This window comes from Sinocyclocheilus grahami, unplaced genomic scaffold, assembly GCF_001515645.1.
Source record: "Sinocyclocheilus grahami isolate Dianchi unplaced genomic scaffold, SAMN03320097.WGS_v1.1 scaffold181.1, whole genome shotgun sequence".
Lineage (NCBI taxonomy): Eukaryota > Metazoa > Chordata > Actinopteri > Cypriniformes > Cyprinidae > Sinocyclocheilus > Sinocyclocheilus grahami.
In genome coordinates, this window is record NW_015505360.1 from 1,191,813 (window position 1) to 1,210,956 (window position 19,144).

Genomic DNA, 19,144 nt, shown 5'->3' on the forward strand with positions numbered 1-19,144 from the left:
CGTTTGAAATAAAGTGTATATATATATATATATATATATATATATATATATATATCTGTCTACACGTCAAAGTTCAAGCATTTAAGCAGAAGCTTTCAAAAGGTAATGAGAAACGTAAGATCATTTGCGTGTGTTTTCTTACTGGACCATGAGGGAGACGTTCTCATCCAGGTAGCAGGAGTTGAATTTGACCAAGTTCACGAGGACATGCAAGAAATCTGATGACAGACCGATGTCCATCCACAGCAAGACGAACCGAGCTAAGAGAGAAATCACACACAAACACACATTACACTCTGCGTGTGACGCTAAACAAACCATTCATTATATAGAAAACCGCAGCTCCGACATTTGTTACCTATCTTCTTTTGTGTTTCACAGGTCGGAGAAAGAAAGTCATACAGGAGAGTAAATACATGAGGCTGAGTAAATGAGTTTCTTTCTTCTCTTTAACACAAAAGAAGATATTTTGAAGAATGCTGAAAACCAAACAGCTGCCGGTAGCCATTGACATCCATAGTATTTTTTCCTATACTATGGAAGTGAATGGCAACCGACAACTGTTTGGTTTTCAGCATTCTTCAAAATATATTATTTTGTGCCTAGAAAAGAAAGAAACTCATACAGGTTTGGAACAACTTGAGGGTGAATAAATAATGACAGAATTTTCAGTTTTGGGTGAACGATCCCTTAAAGGGGTCCTATTCTGTTTTTTTTTTTTTTTTTACAAAGTCTTGATTTTGTTTTGGGGGTGTAATAGAACAGGATCTCATACTAGGTTGTTCAGAAAACACATTATTTTTCACATAATTTACATGATTACAACACCTCTCTCCCCAGTCTGGCATGAAGGGCTCGAATAGTTCCTGTATCAAATGAATGCAAATGAAATACGAAATGTGCTGTGATTGGTTAGCCGGGCCAGTGTGTGCTGTGATTGGTTAGCCGGGCCAGTGGGTGCTGTGATTGGTTGGCCTGGCCAGTGGGTGCTGTGATTGGTTAGCCGGGCCAGTGGGTGCTGTGATTGGCAGCACTCGGCTCCTGGTCGGGAAATGTCACGCCTCTTACCATAAATATTGCGTCAATATCAAATCAATTTGAGCGCGATTTAAACTCCGATGATTGTAACCACTCTAAGTTCGTCTGCCTTGGGAAAGCTAGCGTGTCTCCAACATAGTGATAACACTCGTTGCCTTCTCTAGTGCAGCTCAACCAGGTCTCGTCCCATTCGTTGATATTTGTGATATCACAAATCCTGGAAAATATGCGTTGTAGTCCAAACGAGTCATTTGTTGTAGTTTTTGAAAAGTGATTTCTGTTAAATAAACTATCTCCTTTTGAAGTGGACTTTGAGCTTTGTAACTTTGCAGATCTTTTTTATGCTCAAACAGCAACATTACAGACTAACTAAAGTTGAAAAAGTGAAAAAGCATAATAGGACCCCTTTAAAGAACACCAGCATGTGTGATCCATACCGATCTCCTCCTCTAGGTAGGTGATGTCTTTCCCGTTCTCCGTGAGGGCCTTGAACACCTCCAGTCTCTCGGCCAGATCTTCATTACAGGGCTGATAATCCAAAACGATCTTAAAGAAGTAGGCTCTGCGCGGACCCAAGCACTCACCCTGCACAAGAAGATCATGAGGAAAGCGTGAGTGGTGTTTGCCACCATGTTGCATTGTGGTTCGTAAGGTGTTCGAAATGTGCACCTGTCCCTGTATAATGGCTCTCAGCAGCACCAGCACTGCATGACGGGCTTCAGGCGGCTGTTCAGGCTGCATCATGTCCTCCACGGCCTTCCAAACGTTCTCCACCGCATGCTGAAACACACACAACACACTGTAGATCAGCTCATCTGCACATACAGGAGCAGGCAGATGCTTCTCTATGCTCTCACCTCCTCAAACTTCTTAGATTTGGCGAGGTCGCACACGTGGTTGATGACTCTGATCCGGTGGTGGAGGTTGTACTCTGGAGTGAGTTGCTGAAGGATAGGAAGAGAGAGATTACATGAGAGACACAATATCGATGACGGGAATGATTGATTGGAGCGTTTCTGACCATCAGGATGTCCAGCGTGATGATGAACTCTGACGGTTTGCTCTCGGTCTGTTTGCTGTGGGGCCGAGTCGAACCGATGCCAAAGAACCCGTTGAGTCGGTCCCGCAGAGACTCTTTACTGGGCTGTTTATTCATCTTCACTCCTGCGAGAGACTCTGAATGAGAAATAAGAGATACTTCAAACTTCCTGGAGCTGGAGATCCAAAAAAACCACATAAGAGGGTCTGTAGGCTGATATATATATATATATATATACACAAAAAAAAAAAAAAGGGTTATGTTTTTTCTGAATTATGAATTAAATTATATATTTTTATATAATTTATGCATGTGTTTGAATATTGTTTTAATAGTTTTTTTTTTTTTTTGTACAGAGACTGTGGCAAGTTGCAATAACCCAACCACAAAAGTGAAAGAAGAAGCAGTGGATGAGCAAGCCTCTTTGACGTCACCTAGAAAACCAAGGCGGGGCCGTGTGAAGGTGGAGTATGAGGAGGAGGAGGAAGAAGGGGCGGAGCTAAAGAGGGAGCGCTGGGAGCCGTTTGATTGGAGAACACAACTGTCATTCATCAGGGAGATGAGGAGCAAACGGGATGCCCCCGTGGACCAAATGGGAGCAGGGAAATGCTACGACACCGAGGCCCCGCCTGAGGTGAGCGAGAACCAATCGCAGATCACCTGAGGTAACCGACAGCCAATCAAAATTCTCGGTTCTTTTCTCAGGTGCGTCGTTACCAGGTGCTGATCTCCTTAATGCTGTCCAGTCAAACGAAAGATCACGTGACGGCTGGCGCTATGCAGAGATTACGTGAGCATGAGCTCAGTGTGGACGCCTTACTCGAGTTGGACGATGAGACTCTGGGTAAACTCATCTACCCCGTGGGCTTCTGGAGGGTAAATGACTCTTATGTGTTCAAATACATGTATGTATAATCAGAGCAATCAAAAACTCACAGACTTCTTCTCAGACAAAGGTGAAGTACATCAAACAGGCCACGGCTCTGATCCAGCAGGAGTTCGGCGGAGACATTCCTGACACAGTGGAGGGTCTGATGCGTCTGCCGGGCGTCGGCCCCAAGATGGCCCACCTGGCCATGGACATCGCCTGGAACCAGGTGTCAGGAATCGGTAGGGCGGAAATTTATATTTTGGCTTTACACCGTGTCTGTCTGTTCTGAATCATATTGCTGCAACTTCTCTACCCAAGCAGACATACAGATTTCCCATAATGGTTTATGAAAAATCAAAGAACATTCTTGCAACCAGTTGGAACACCATTGCAACATCCTACGTTCTTAAACATTTCAAACCTTCCTTTAAAGGGGTCGTCAAACGAAAGATCACGTGACGGCTGGCGCTATGCAGAGATTACGTGAGCGTGAGCTCAGTGTGGACGCCGTACTCGAGTTGGACGATGAGACTCTGGGTAAACTCATCTACCCCGTGGGCTTCTGGAGGGTAAATGACTCTTATGTGTTCAAATACATGTATGTATAATCAGAGCAATCAAAAACTCACAGACTTCTTCTCAGACAAAGGTGAAGTACATCAAACAGGCCACGGCTCTGATCCAGCAGGAGTGCGGCGGAGACATTCCTGACACAGTGGAGGGTCTGATGCGTCTGCCGGGCGTCGGCCCCAAGATGGCCCACCTGGCCATGGACATCGCCTGGAACCAGGTGTCAGGAATCGGTAGGGCGGAAATTGATATTTTGGCTTTACACCGTGTCTGTCTGTTCTGAATCATATTGCTGCCCCGTCTTCTTTCTTCTCACAGAGATCTGTGGAGTGAGATCAACTGGTTGCTGGTTGGTTTCGGGCAGCAGGTGTGTTTGCCTGTTGCTCCGCTGTGCTCCGTGTGTCTCAATCAGCACACCTGTCCCTCCGCCCACCGATCGTCTCCAAAGAAGCTCAAATCCAGCCCTGCAAAACCTGCCATTAACGGTCCCGATGACGAACTAGCATCTCCAACAGCACAGGTCAAAGAAGAGCCAGCGGATGCATCCCTGTCTCAGAGGAGCAAGAACACAGCCAAACAGGAAGTGCCAGGACACCAGGTACAAGAACAGCTGACATCAGAAGAAGACGCTCCATCTGTCCTTAAAAAGAGAAGCAGGAGGAAAGGGAGAGCAGGAGCACAACAGCACAGACCTCAGTCTTCACACCACACACAAAGGACAGCAGAGACTTAGAATCAGTTTCAACAAAGTACTGTGTAAATGCAAAACAAATGTCACTTTGATTCGTTTTGTAGGTTTTCTATCAAATAAATTGGAACTGAAATGGAAAACATAAAAGTGTTAGTGTTCGGTATTAGTTTTACATTAAATGACATTGTTCAGAACCGTATACTATCATTTCTACGTGTGTGTGAGTGTGCCCACAGTACAATACAGAATTGCATATTAGTGTACTACCTTAATATTTATGCATTATATTTATTGGACTTGTTTTTTTTAAAGAAATTATGCTTACCAAGGCTAAAATAACTTTTTTTAATTTAATATATCGTAAACTCATTTATTGCTGTGATCAAAGCTGAATTTTCAGCATCATTACTCCAGTCTTCAGTGTCACATGATCTTCAGAAATCATTCTAATATACTGATTTGCTGCTCAAGGTTTTTTTCTAAGAAATGATGCTTACCAAGGCTAAAATAACTTTTTTTTAATTTAATATATCGTAAACTCATTTATTCCTGTGATCAAAGCTGAATTTTCAGCATCATTACTCCAGTCTTCAGTGTCACATGATCTTCAGAAATCATTCTAATATACTGATTTGCTGCTCAAGAAACACTTCTGATTATTATCAATGTTGAACACAGCTGTGCTCCTTCATATTTTTGGGGATTCATATTTTTTCTAGGCAGTATTCACTACATGTGGTTTCATTTTGAAAACTTGATTTAATTCAAGCCTCAACTGTTGTCAACACTAGAGGGCAGAACTGCCAAAAAAAAGTAAATACTTACACACACACACACACACATTTATGAGAAAAGCACCAGATCCCAGTCTCTGATCAGATTACAGTGCATTTAGCGTTATGCATCAATTGGACTCATTGTATCCTTACTGTTTTCTAGCTCAATGGTTTAATTGTTGTGTTTTAGTGTCCAGCAGATTTGCAGCAGAGCGTGTGGGCGATCTGGCCTGTTTTAAATGCACACAGCAGTCGATCATCCCTGCTGCAGGTCAGCTGTGTGTCTATTACTGAATCAGTGTGGGTTAGATGAGCTGATCCCAGATCTGTCCATAAAACACACGTGAAGAGGAAGAGTTCCGCATGGATATCTGTGACTTATCCAACATCTGATCTCTCCAATCCACACACACACACACTTCACAGTTCCTCCGGTCGGTCTCATCCTCTAACACCTGTTGTCTCGCACTCGCACCCTGATGCGTTCCGTGCGCACATATTGAACTCAAGAGCCACACTATTACTGCTTTATCGTATTGGTATGCATTATAAGAAGAATGCGTGTCGTTTTAACAGTGTGAACGACTGACGGAAGCTGGGCTGGAGGAACGGCTACTGAACTTATTGGACTGTTATGAAGAGAGAGAGAGAGAGAGAGTCATTTAGTGGAAGACACGCTCGAGTAAAGAGCTATTTTTAACACGAATTGAAGTGAACGATTTTTTACAACAAACGGAGGACACGGTTTTGCGCACGTAAGGCGTTTATTTGGGTTTTATTTAGCTTGTTTAATTTTTTTTTATTCTTATATCACATTTTTAATATTGAACTTGTAAAAAAATATATATTTTCTGTTACATTCCGTTTATTCTGTGCTATTAAATAAATAAGAAACAACGCCTACAGACTCAGCATGTGGAATAATGCATCCGCCAAAACTTTACTCAAGCTTATAATATTATAGAGCAGGCTATATTTGTGTTGTGATTGCACACGGCTGCAGCTGGATATGGCGAACACTCTGGAGCGAGAGATTCTGGAGCGGGAGCTCCGTCCACGGCTGTGTTATGTGACTAAAGGAGATCGCGGGTACGGGTTTCATCTGCACGGCGAATGCAACCGAGGAGCGCAATACATCCGCAGGATCGAGCCGGGCTCCCCCGCGGACCTGTCCGGTCTCAGGTCCGGCGACCGGGTGGTGGAGGTGAACGGAGAGAACGTGGAGGGAGAGACGCATCAGCAGGTAACGAGAGAGGAGAACCTGTCGGACCACTTCTCAGGGATGTGTCTCACAACCTAGTGAGCTGCCTACCTAGACAGCATTTTTGTGAATCATACTGATGAACGTTCCAAATGCGCCCGAAAGTTCCAAAAACGCGCGTGAGACCCACAGTGCTGTCTATATAGGGGTCTCACTATGTTTTGAGACACAGTCAGTGTGTTATATTCCACACTCAGGTAACAGCGCAATGGGTATTTGTTTAAGATTGGATCATTGTGTGTTGATGTTAAGAAAACACTGCAGTCTCGCCTTCCTCCACCCTTACAAACACTTAGGCCTACCGAGCATTTTTGTGAATCATACTGATGAACGTTCCAAATGCGCCCGAATGTTCCAAAAACGCGCGTGAGACCCACAGTGCTGTCTATATAGGGGTCTCACTATGTTTTGAGACACAGTCAGTGTGTTATATTCCACACTCAGGTAACAGCGCAATGTTTAAGATTGGATCATTGTGTGTTGATGTTAAGAAAACACTGCAGTCTCGCCTTCCTCCACCCTTACAAACACTTAGGCCTACCGTGGAAACCACTGCAAACCCATAATAAATAGATACGGGGCCTCTTAAAACGGTGCAATAAGTTTACTTTTTACTGTAGTGTCTAATGCCACCTTAAAACATTTTTATATAAAAGTACTGTTGTGATAATAGCCTATATAAAATGGCAATACCATGCTGAATGACTTCATATTCATACCATGGATTTTATAGGGTAAGGAGTGTCTAAAGGGACGTGGTGATGGTATAAAAGGGAGGAAAAATTATAATTCAATGCCTTTGTTTCCCAGAGAAACTTTGCATTCAATATCAACACTTTTACATTTGCTCACAAAACTTTTGCATTCCCACAATGAACATTACGTTTAAATCTTTTGCATTTTCTTCCAAGCTTTGTGTTCACTTGCAAAACTTTAGTATTCCCCGATAAGCTTTGTGTTCGTACAGTAAACATTTTCGTTCCCCTGATTAACATTTACGTTGACGTGAAAACTTTTGCGTTCCCCTGATAAACTTTGCGTACACATGCAAAACACTTGCATTACCCCAAAAAACTTTTCATTCACGCGCAAAAGTTTTGCATTCCCTCGATAAACTTTGCATTCACTCGATAAACTTTGCATTCACGCGCAAAACTTTTGCATTCCCCTGATAAACTTTGCATTCACGCGCAAAACTTTTGCATTCCCTCGATAAACTTTTCATTCTCGCGCAAAACTTTTGCATTCCCTCGATAAACTTTGCATTCACACGTAAAACTTTTGCGTTCCCCTGATAAACTTTGCATTCACGCGCAAAACTTTTGCGTTCCCCTGATAAACTTTGCATTCACGCGCAAAACTTTTGCGTTCCCTCGATAAACTTTGCATTCACACGCAAAACTTTTGCGTTCCCTCGATAAACTTTGCATTCACGCGCAAAACTTTTCGATAAACTTTTCAAAAAACGTCGATAAACTTTTCATTCTCGCGCAAAACTTTTGCGTTCCCCTGATAAACTTTGCATTCACGCGCAAATCTTTTGCGTTCCCCTGATAAACTTTGCATTCACGCGCAAATCTTTTGCGTTCCCCTGATAAACTTTGCATTCACGCGCAAATCTTTTGCGTTCCCCTGATAAACTTTGCATTCACGCGCAAATCTTTTGCGTTCCCCTGATAAACTTTGCATTCACGCGCAAATCTTTTGCGTTCCCCTGATAAACTTTGCATTCACGCGCAAATCTTTTGCGTTCCCCTGATAAACTTTGCATTCACGCGCAAATCTTTTGCGTTCCCCTGATAAACTTTGCATTCACGCGCAAATCTTTTGCGTTCCCCTGATAAACTTTGCATTCACGCGCAAATCTTTTGCGTTCCCCTGATAAACTTTGCATTCACGCGCAAATCTTTTGCGTTCCCCTGATAAACTTTGCATTCACGCGCAAATCTTTTGCGTTCCCCTGATAAACTTTGCATTCACGCGCAAATCTTTTGCGTTCCCCTGATAAACTTTGCATTCACGCGCAAATCTTTTGCGTTCCCCTGATAAACTTTGCATTCACGCGCAAATCTTTTGCGTTCCCCTGATAAACTTTGCATTCACGCGCAAATCTTTTGCGTTCCCCTGATAAACTTTGCATTCACGCGCAAATCTTTTGCGTTCCCCTGATAAACTTTGCATTCACGCGCAAATCTTTTGCGTTCCCCTGATAAACTTTGCATTCACGCGCAAATCTTTTGCGTTCCCCTGATAAACTTTGCATTCACGCGCAAATCTTTTGCGTTCCCCTGATAAACTTTGCATTCACGCGCAAATCTTTTGCGTTCCCCTGATAAACTTTGCATTCACGCGCAAATCTTTTGCGTTCCCCTGATAAACTTTGCATTCACGCGCAAATCTTTTGCGTTCCCCTGATAAACTTTGCATTCACGCGCAAATCTTTTGCGTTCCCCTGATAAACTTTGCATTCACGCGCAAATCTTTTGCGTTCCCCTGATAAACTTTGCATTCACGCGCAAATCTTTTGCGTTCCCCTGATAAACTTTGCATTCACGCGCAAATCTTTTGCGTTCCCCTGATAAACTTTGCATTCACGCGCAAATCTTTTGCGTTCCCCTGATAAACTTTGCATTCACGCGCAAATCTTTTGCGTTCCCCTGATAAACTTTGCATTCACGCGCAAATCTTTTGCGTTCCCCTGATAAACTTTGCATTCACGCGCAAATCTTTTGCGTTCCCCTGATAAACTTTGCATTCACGCGCAAATCTTTTGCGTTCCCCTGATAAACTTTGCATTCACGCGCAAATCTTTTGCGTTCCCCTGATAAACTTTGCATTCACGCGCAAATCTTTTGCGTTCCCCTGATAAACTTTGCATTCACGCGCAAATCTTTTGCGTTCCCCTGATAAACTTTGCATTCACGCGCAAATCTTTTGCGTTCCCCTGATAAACTTTGCATTCACGCGCAAATCTTTTGCGTTCCCCTGATAAACTTTGCATTCACGCGCAAATCTTTTGCGTTCCCCTGATAAACTTTGCATTCACGCGCAAATCTTTTGCGTTCCCCTGATAAACTTTGCATTCACGCGCAAATCTTTTGCGTTCCCCTGATAAACTTTGCATTCACGCGCAAATCTTTTGCGTTCCCCTGATAAACTTTGCATTCACGCGCAAATCTTTTGCGTTCCCCTGATAAACTTTGCATTCACGCGCAAATCTTTTGCGTTCCCCTGATAAACTTTGCATTCACGCGCAAATCTTTTGCGTTCCCCTGATAAACTTTGCATTCACGCGCAAATCTTTTGCGTTCCCCTGATAAACTTTGCATTCACGCGCAAATCTTTTGCGTTCCCCTGATAAACTTTGCATTCACGCGCAAATCTTTTGCGTTCCCCTGATAAACTTTGCATTCACGCGCAAATCTTTTGCGTTCCCCTGATAAACTTTGCATTCACGCGCAAATCTTTTGCGTTCCCCTGATAAACTTTGCATTCACGCGCAAATCTTTTGCGTTCCCCTGATAAACTTTGCATTCACGCGCAAATCTTTTGCGTTCCCCTGATAAACTTTGCATTCACGCGCAAATCTTTTGCGTTCCCCTGATAAACTTTGCATTCACGCGCAAATCTTTTGCGTTCCCCTGATAAACTTTGCATTCACGCGCAAATCTTTTGCGTTCCCCTGATAAACTTTGCATTCACGCGCAAATCTTTTGCGTTCCCCTGATAAACTTTGCATTCACGCGCAAATCTTTTGCGTTCCCCTGATAAACTTTGCATTCACGCGCAAATCTTTTGCGTTCCCCTGATAAACTTTGCATTCACGCGCAAATCTTTTGCGTTCCCCTGATAAACTTTGCATTCACGCGCAAAAGTTTTGCATTCCCTCGATAAACTTTGCATTCACGCGCAAAACTTTTGCATTCCGTCGATAAACTTTGCATTCACGCGCAAAACTTTTGCATTCTGTCGATAAACTTTGCATTCACGCGCAAAACTTTTGCGTTCCCCTGATAAACTTTGCATTCACGCGCAAAACTTTTGCATTCCCTCGATAAACTTTTCATTCATGCGCAAATGTTTTGCGTTCCCTCGATAAACTTTGTATTCACGCGCAAAAGTTTTGCGTTCCCTCGATAAACTTTGCATTCACGCGCAAAACTTTTGCATTCCCTCGATAAACTTTCGCATTCACGCGCAAAACTTTTGCATTCCCTCGATAAACTTTCGCATTCACGCGCAAAACTTTTGCATTCCCTCGATAAACTTTGCATTCACGCGCAAAAGTTTTGCGTTCCCCTGATAAACTTTGCGTTCACGAGCAAAACTTTTGCGTTCCCCTGATAAATTTTGCGTTCATGTGCAAAACTTTTGCATTCCCCCAATAAACTTTGTGTGCAAAATTTTTCCATTCCCCCAATAAACTTTTCTTTCACATGCAAAACTTTTGTTCAGAATTTGCATTTGTTTGCAAAACTTTTGTTTTCTTGCTAAACTTTTACATTTCCACGACAAAATGTACATTCGCTTGCAAAACTTTTTTTGCAAAAAAAAATTCCATTCCAATAAAATTAGTTTGTTTGCAAACCGTAGCCTATATCGTACCATGTTCCAAAATCGCATGGTAATACTTAGTGGTATGTTTTAGGGAGTGTTATATTCTGTGTGTCTCTCAGGTTGTGCAGAGGATCCTGGAGGTGGAGCACCGCACCAGGCTGCTGGTGGTGGACCGGGTCACCGAAGAGTTCCTGAAGTTTCACGATCTGCCATGTACGGAGGATAGGGCGATTGAGATGGGCTCTCTGTCCTCTCGCTCCTCAGCGGCGTCCTCTCCCCGCGCCTCCCCGCGAGACTCCGCCACTCCTCCCTACAGCAGACAGAGCTCAGAGGGCATTTTCATTAATAAGGTGAGAAGACCTCTAATGTGAGTGCTTGCATCTGTGTAGGTGAAACATCCCATCGCCATCAGACTGTAGTCTGTACATCAGAATGTAGTGCCCATACAGTCTCTATTTCTGTATAAGTACTTCCCTCATATTGGAGACTCCATGAGAGGAAGTCAAGGAGGAAATCCAGCCCAGAGAGAAGCAGTGAGCTATATTTAGATCGCACTGTACAAAGAATAGGGTTGGGAATCCAGAATTCAGAAGAGTTACATTTTTAAAAAATACCAGATTAACATTCACTGTGTTAATGGTTGTTGAATAACTGCATTATTCTGCTAAAATGATATGTGACCCTGGACCACAAAACCAGTCATAAGGGTCAATATTTTTAAATTGAGATTTATACATAATAAATAAGCTTTCCATTGATGTATGGTTTGGTAAGATATGACAATATTTGGCCGAGATACAACTATTTGAAAATCTGGAATCTGAGGGTGCAAAAAAATCCAAATATTGAGAAAATCGCCTTTAAAGTTGTCCAAATGAAGTTCTTAGCAATGCATATTACTAATATGCATTGTTTGTATGCATAACTACAAAAATTAAGTTTTAATATATTTACTTTAGGAAATTTACAAAATATCTTCATGGAACATGATCTTTAGTTAATATCCTAATGATTTTTGTCATAAAGGAAAATTCTATAATTTTGCCCCTTACTATGTATTTTTGGCTATTGCTACAAATATACCACATTCTTCACTAGTACTAAGAGTCATTAATGGATTCAATTGAAAGCAGAATTGTCACATTTCTTACTTAATAGAGAATGGAGAGTTAGACTGTAACCTTTATTTGCTGATTATTAAACAGGATGCATTAATATTAGTCATTCAGTGTTTGATGTAATTAAAATGAGCCATGCATTTGCTATTTTGGGGCCAAATTTTTGTGATATTATTTCATTTAAAGGGACAGTTCACCCAAAAATGAAAATTCTGTCATCATTTACTCACCCTGTTTCTCACCATGTTGTTCCAAACCTGTATGATTTTTTTCTTCTGTTGAATAAAAAAGAAGATACTTTAAGGAATGTTGCAGTTACTGGTAGCCATGAACTTCCATTGTATTTTTATTCCATACTGTGGAAGTCAATGGCTACCAGCAACTGTTTTGTTACCAACATTCTTCAAAATATCTTAATTTGTGTTCAATAGAAGAAAGAAACTCATACGGGTTTGGAACAACTTGAGGGTGAGTACATTTTGACAGAATTTTATTTTTAGGTGAACTATCCCTTTAAGACCTCTTATTAAAGCTAAGTATTCAGACTGGTGAATGATATTAATTTAATAACTAAATTCATTAAATTCAGTGTGCTCTGTTTTGTTAAAGCGAGGTTTATTCTTGATAAAAAAATATATATTCTTGATCGGCCTAATAAGCTCCAGAAGAGCTTGTATTTGTAATGTGCTTTTCACGGGAACACCAGGGTTTAACAAATCAAATTAAGTCTGCATACGGTCCAATCAATGGAAATGTGTCACTTGATAGAAGCTAGTCAAATTAGGCTTGTGAACATGGACAGGTTGTGTGACATTTTTGAAAACCAAAACTATGCAAAGCAGGCTTATTAAAATAAACTAACAGAATATTTACAAAAAGTATTTAGTTTATCGATGATACTAAAATGACACCACTGCAAAGAGCATCATATGAACCAGACTAAATGTGGCTTCACACGCAACAAGAGTAACCTGACCGCAGTGTGTTTCATGCAGACAATTATTAGCATGTAAGACAAACACTTAAACTATAAAAAATGTCAATGAACTGATTGCTAATAATGTTCATATTTTTGAGTTTATGCAAGTTATTGGATACATTTCAAAATATTGAATTTTAGGACAATCATTTTTTGATTTACACTGCTGTGAAATCAACCATGGCCAAGATTACAGTAAGACATGAGGGATACATTTAATACACACACACACACACACACACACACACCTGCCCACCATCAGGAGCTTCAGTCTGGCTTCATCTAGAGGTGTTTGACTGGAGCTGTCTAAGCTCTTTACTGACCTCGATGTGTCCAGTTCAGGTGAAGTGTGTTGACACATGCTTAGGTAGCAGACGGCTGCCGGATCAGCACACAGCAAGAGTCCTGTAAACAACATAATCCAGAGATGGTCAAATTGTTTGTTTTATTATTACCTGCAGACTAAACCAACGACTATCTAACAGTATTGGAGAGCAACTAAAAGTAACTAAAAGTCTGGCTTTTCCAGTTTTCTCATTTCTTTTATATAAATTAGAGTGTTTCTTGTTTTATTAAAAAAACACTACATAACTTTTGGCCCGATTTACAGTCTGGACGAGTCAACGAGGATTTGGTCAGTTGTAAAAAAAAACACGTAGTGTACGAATGGTACAGACTCCGATTTTTTAGCTGGCTTTTCCAGTTTTCTCATTTCTTTTATATAAATTAGAGTGTTTCTTGTTTTATTAAAAAAACACTACATAACTTTTGGCCCGATTTACAGTCTGAACGAGTCAACGAGGATTTGGTCAGTTGTAAAAAAAAACACGTAGTGTACGAATGGTACAGACTCCGATTTTTTAGCTTCCAGCTTTGATGCCATTCAGCTGAAGGGTATTAAACATGTTTGATATTTAAAACATATTGTTTTTATTTTGTCATGCATCCCCTAGAAACAAAGCGCTTGTTTCTAGGCAAGTTTGTTGCATGTAGATGGACTTAAAAGTCTGCTGGTGAGTGACGCGTAGTGCTTGGTTTTTCTCTGTAAACATCTACAAAATCATCAGGTATATTATGCCTATAATCTGTTCAGATTTTACAAGTTACGTAATGTATTCCGGCAACAGGCACCTCCCCCATCATGAGTGGACACGCCCCCTTACTGGTGATTGGCTACAAGTGTGTTTTGGTGCTTGGTCCGATCCACATTCAACAGTGTTTCTCAGAAATTGATTAGTGCACCTTTAAGCTTCTTTTCTGTTCTGACTCTTAATTCTGATTGGATGAGCCACATTTGATGCATGTTAATTAGCCAAGTTGCTATGTTGCTTAGCAACCTTGAACAGCCTGAAGTTTGGCTAATGAACTTAACTTTTGGTTCTACTGTATTGATGTAACTGTTTTTATTATATTGCTGTTGTTGTCATTATATAAAAGCAAGAAGCCAGTTAAGGGAGTTTCAAAAACACCCATTGCTTGTAGCAAAATCACTGTAACAGACAGCTTCTTGTGGTTTATTGATTTAATTTGATTTTATAATTGTATTTAAATCTTTATGATTATTGCACCAGTGTAATGAGTGATAACTTCTATCGAGGCCGAACAGAAGGCTAGTTTGACTGTGGTCTCACTTATTTCAATTATGAGTAGGTTGTTTCTTGGCAAACAACCGTTTCAAAGCAGCTTCCCCAAACACCGGCATATGACCACGAACACAACACAAACAATAGTGACATTCACACGCTGGACCGCTGAAGCAGAAACACCGACCACTGACGTTCAGGTTCATTGTGGAGGATGAAATATTCAGCTGAATGTCTGCTTTACTGTCTTCTCGTAGAGTCCCAGCAGCGCCGGAGGAGTAATGAATGGCTCTCCACTCTACAGAGCTCATGCCCGTCTGGCGTCACCCGTGTTTCTGCCTCTGTCGTCACCCGGTGAACACAAGACTGAACCGGAGCCTGAGCCCTTCACCAAACTCACTGTGGAGTCCAGCGTCACACCCGAGCCTGAACCGGTGCCTGACCTCAGCACTGACCTCAGCGTATCAGAGACCAGCACACAGGTGAGTTTCAGCAGCAGGGTCTTCATGATGGAGCTGATTATATGGTGCGGATTGAAACTGAAGGACCTGCAAACCTGTAACACAATTAGTGTTAGTATTGGTACGTATTTGTATTTTAAAGTGCAGTTAGTTTGAATAGACTCTGATGCATACAATATAAATGTATAGACATTTTAAATAATGCTTTCACATATCTACGAGTTTAGAGATAGTACATTAATTCCCATGTAAAGAGGTCAGCCAATCATCACAGAGTTCTGCCTTAAAGGTACAGTACTAATATTTTTGAAAGAAGTCTCTACTGCTCAGGCTGCATTTATTTGATAATACAGTAAAAACAGTAATATTTTGAAATTTTATTATAATTTAAAAGAACTGTTTTTCATTTGGCTATATTTGAATATGTTTTCAGTGTCACACGATGCTTCTGAAATCATTCTAATACGCTGATTTGCTGCTCAGGAAACATTTCTTATTATTATCAGTGTTGTGCTGCTTCATATTTTTGTGGAAATGTGATACATTTTATTTTCCAGGATTCTTTGATGAATATAAAGTTCAAAAGAACAGCATTTATTTGAAATATAAATATTTGATAACATTATAAATGTCTTTACTGTCACTTTTAATCAATTTAATGCACCCTTGCTGGAATGAAAGTATTCTTTTTAATTTTTTTAATTTATAAAAAATATATATATATATATATTATAAATAAAAATAATAATAATATTTAATAACCAAAAATAAATCATATCTTACTGACCCCAAACTCTTGAATGGTAGTGTATATAGTAGGTAAACTATATTTGGAAGCCTTAAAGGTACAGTAGCAAAATCAGCCTGTTTATCAGCCTTAATTACTTACAAACTGTTTTGTTTTGTTTTTTTTGCACAAGAAACCTTAACTTACATTATACACTGGGAATTATGTGCTTCATTAACATGAAAATGAGGTAAAAAAAAAAAAAAAAGCTTGTTAAAGCACGTTTTGCAGTGCAGGTGAATCTTGCAAATCAAATGCTATAAAAAAATATATCTGATCCCTTTAAGTGAAACTACATTTGCATCTGTCTCTCTTCTTTCATTCACTGTCCTCATCTTCTCTCTCTCTCTCTCTCTCTGTATGACCTTAATTCTCATGTACCTGCTTTTTGTTCCCACTCTCTGGTCCTGGGTGTCTGATTTCTGGGTATTTTCCCAGAATTCAGTGAGAGTGTTGTTTGTGTGTGTGTGTGCTGGATTAGATTAAGCGGCGTCTCAGCCTCAGGAGCTAAAGCACATGTGTGTGTAAGGCGAGGTTCTTCAGTCACTCTACCCCATGGGACACAAACAGACACCACCCTTGTATTGTCTTAGAACAGGAAGTGACATGGTGTCTCACAGAATGTCCCTTATTCCTGCTGGGCGTGTTTCACTTCTTGAAGGAAATGAGCCAATGGTCACGCACACATGCTCACACTGTCCTTCTGCACGGCCCAGGCTCGTGCATATATCATATAATACAGCATATGATATCAGACAGGACCGTTTGTTCCTCTCTCTTTGGCCAGAAACTTTGAGTAAATGCAGACGTGAATGCCTGATAAAGGTGCAGGAATGCAGTCTTGTTGAATGTGTATATTTGTTGGCTGCAACAAGTACTTAAGTGGGTGATAGTTTTCTTCAGCCATCTGTGTCATTAAACCAGATGTGTCATTATTAAAGCACTAATTGACCTGAATGAGAAAACTGGCTGTAGAAGAAGAAAACATATGGTTAATATTGATGTCCTTGTGGCAACACTGAGAATGCAACACCTCAACATAGTTAAAAATAAAATATTTGTAATATTAATGAAATGCAGTTTTGCATATTAATATTTTTACTTTGAGTATCAGAAAGTTGTTTATGCATTGTAATTTAAAAAAGGCTCATTTATTAATTTTAGTGAAATTAATTATTAAATTATAAATTAATGAAAATTTGAATTAATAAATTACTAAACCAATGTATAAATATTTTGTAATGCACTGGGAGACAGTTATACCAAAAATTATTTCTAATTAAAAAAAAAATGTTTTTGCTAGTGACTTCTTGTGTACACAACTGAAGGCAAATTAATTGTCAAAACTAATTATAAAAAATAACTACAGTTAAGTGAGATAAATGAACCTACAAATTCAAATGCTTACTAATTTTGTGTTAGAAGACAGTTTTACCATTAAATGTTTAAGATTAAGTAAAAAAACAACTTTTCAAGTGAATTGCTGTGAACTGAAGGCAAATACATTTTCCAAATTAATTATAAAACATAAATGCAACTGTATATTTTAGTGATAAATGAGTCTAAATGATCGCATAAAAAACATGTAATGGAAGATAGTTTTACAATTAAATATTTGTAACTAAATTTAAAAAATAATAATAATTTTGCGACTGATACGTTTTTACTTATAAAAACTAATTATAAAAATAACCACAACTGTTTGACATATAAAGTGTTTGTAATTGCATTAACTTAGTATTTGAATGGCTGTGCTGGCAATGCTTGTAATGTCAAACTTGTTTCTTATTATTAATTATTTGTTAATAAATACTAGCGCATCTGGACCTTTGACTAAATTGAATGAAGTCTGACCCATAATGCATCTAATTCTGGCCAAGACCTGCCCACTTAGACAGGAAGTGGATCATCTGACCAACATGTAGAACGATCAATTGCAATTTTTATGCAAACAAAAAATAAATATTAAAAAAATATTACTGGCGCAGCCGCCTCTGTGGATTTTCATACAGAAAACACTAGATAAATTGAGAAAAATGTATCTGTAAAGACTGTTTGATGAGAATTTCTGTTTGTCTAAAGTAATAAATATGGATTATTTTATTGAGTAAATATACAGAATATGTTGCACATCGAGACAAAACCTGTAGCAAATGCTTTCCCTGTATTATCTCACTCTGGAAATTAAAGAGATAGTTCACCCAAAAATGTGTTTGTTTTAACCAAACAGTTGACTTCTGTAAGTCAGTGGCTACCAGCAACTGTTTGGTTACCAACATTCTTCAAAATATCTTCTATTGTGTTTAATACAAGAAAGAAACTCATACAGGTTTCATGCAACTTGAGGGTGAGTAAATGATTACAGAATTTTAGGGTGAACTATCCCTTTAAATGGACTCATTATCTAATGTTGGAGCTAAAAGAGTCCGTTTTCCTGTTTTGTTGACCTAAACGTTAAGTTCATTACTGTTCTTGCGTTCCTTTTCTCTCTCCAGGAGGAGACGCTTTCGGAGGTGGATGTGGTAACGAAGGACCTGCGTCCGCGCTTGTGTCACATGACCATAGGCGAGCAGGGCTACGGCTTCAACCTGCACTGCAGAAAGTCCCGCGTGGGTCAGTTCGTCCGCTCGGTGGACCCCGACTCTCCGGCGGAGGACGCGGGACTGAGGCCGAGAGACCGGCTCATCGAGGTGATCGGACGGGATTACACGAGACTCGATTAGCCCAGATTAGCAGCACTGGATTAGATTAAATTAGACTTCTGGAGAGAGGCAGATTACGTAAATGAAGAGAAACGCCTGGTTCATCCACTCCTTGATGGGAGGATCCTGTTTTAGAGCAGAGAGTTTGCTTGCTTGTGTGATGCCGTGATCGTCAGAGACAGCAAATCCGTCCTAATGGATTTAAGTTGCATCCGTTTTCTGTAATTATCACAGACAGATCAGTAATTATGACTGACAAACAGTGTTCAATTCACTGTCTCTGAATGCATTTGAATATCATTAGCAAAACACTTGTTTATAGTCAAGTATTAAATTCAGGAATTAATATAGTTAAAGAGATAGTTCACCCAAAAATGAAAATTGAAAATCCTGTAATTAATTACTCACCCTCATCTCATCTTCAGAACTCAAATGAGGATATTTATGATTAAATCCGAGAGCATTATTTCATCATTATTATATGGATTTTAGATGTGGCACTTTATGAATACGATTCCTCAGAAGTGTAATGATGAAGTGGTTATGGTGCTCTGCATGCTTGTCTGCTTTATTAGAAAGTCAGTGACAAACCTTTTATTATTTCAGATAAAAACACACTTCCTCCTAGATGAACGTCAGGACGCCTCACAGACTTTCACATGCGTCTGTGAAAAAAAAAATGATTTTTTTCCTTCCTAGCTTGTACTTATT

The 19,144-nt window shown here is 40.0% G+C and overlaps 3 protein-coding genes across 3 annotated transcripts in view; 2 read left to right on the forward strand and 1 right to left on the reverse strand.

Moving 5' to 3' along the window:
* LOC107594329 (tuberin-like) overlaps positions 1–2,209 on the reverse strand; it is a 49,440-nt gene extending 47,231 nt beyond the window's left edge. Inside the window, 5 exon segments of the mRNA XM_016284341.1 lie at positions 143–260; positions 1,476–1,623; positions 1,708–1,818; positions 1,896–1,982; positions 2,060–2,209. Coding sequence (XP_016139827.1) covers positions 143–260; positions 1,476–1,623; positions 1,708–1,818; positions 1,896–1,982; positions 2,060–2,194 — 599 coding nt within the window. The 5' untranslated portion in view covers positions 2,195–2,209.
* Positions 2,210–2,218: 9 nt separating this feature from the next.
* nthl1 (nth-like DNA glycosylase 1) lies at positions 2,219–4,361 on the forward strand. The gene is made up of 7 exons (XM_016284342.1): positions 2,219–2,281; positions 2,436–2,711; positions 2,783–2,953; positions 3,028–3,222; positions 3,425–3,517; positions 3,592–3,751; positions 3,827–4,361. The coding sequence occupies exons 1-7, from the start codon at positions 2,219–2,221 to the stop codon at positions 4,249–4,251; spliced, it is 1,383 nt and encodes a 460-aa protein (XP_016139828.1). The 3' UTR covers positions 4,252–4,361.
* A 934-nt stretch (positions 4,362–5,295) lies between these two features.
* Positions 5,296–18,853, forward strand: LOC107594278 (Na(+)/H(+) exchange regulatory cofactor NHE-RF2). The gene is made up of 4 exons (XM_016284267.1): positions 5,296–6,228; positions 10,923–11,153; positions 14,741–14,965; positions 18,227–18,853. The coding sequence occupies exons 1-4, from the start codon at positions 5,995–5,997 to the stop codon at positions 18,452–18,454; spliced, it is 918 nt and encodes a 305-aa protein (XP_016139753.1). The 5' UTR covers positions 5,296–5,994; the 3' UTR covers positions 18,455–18,853.
* The last annotated feature ends 291 nt before the right edge of the window (positions 18,854–19,144 follow it).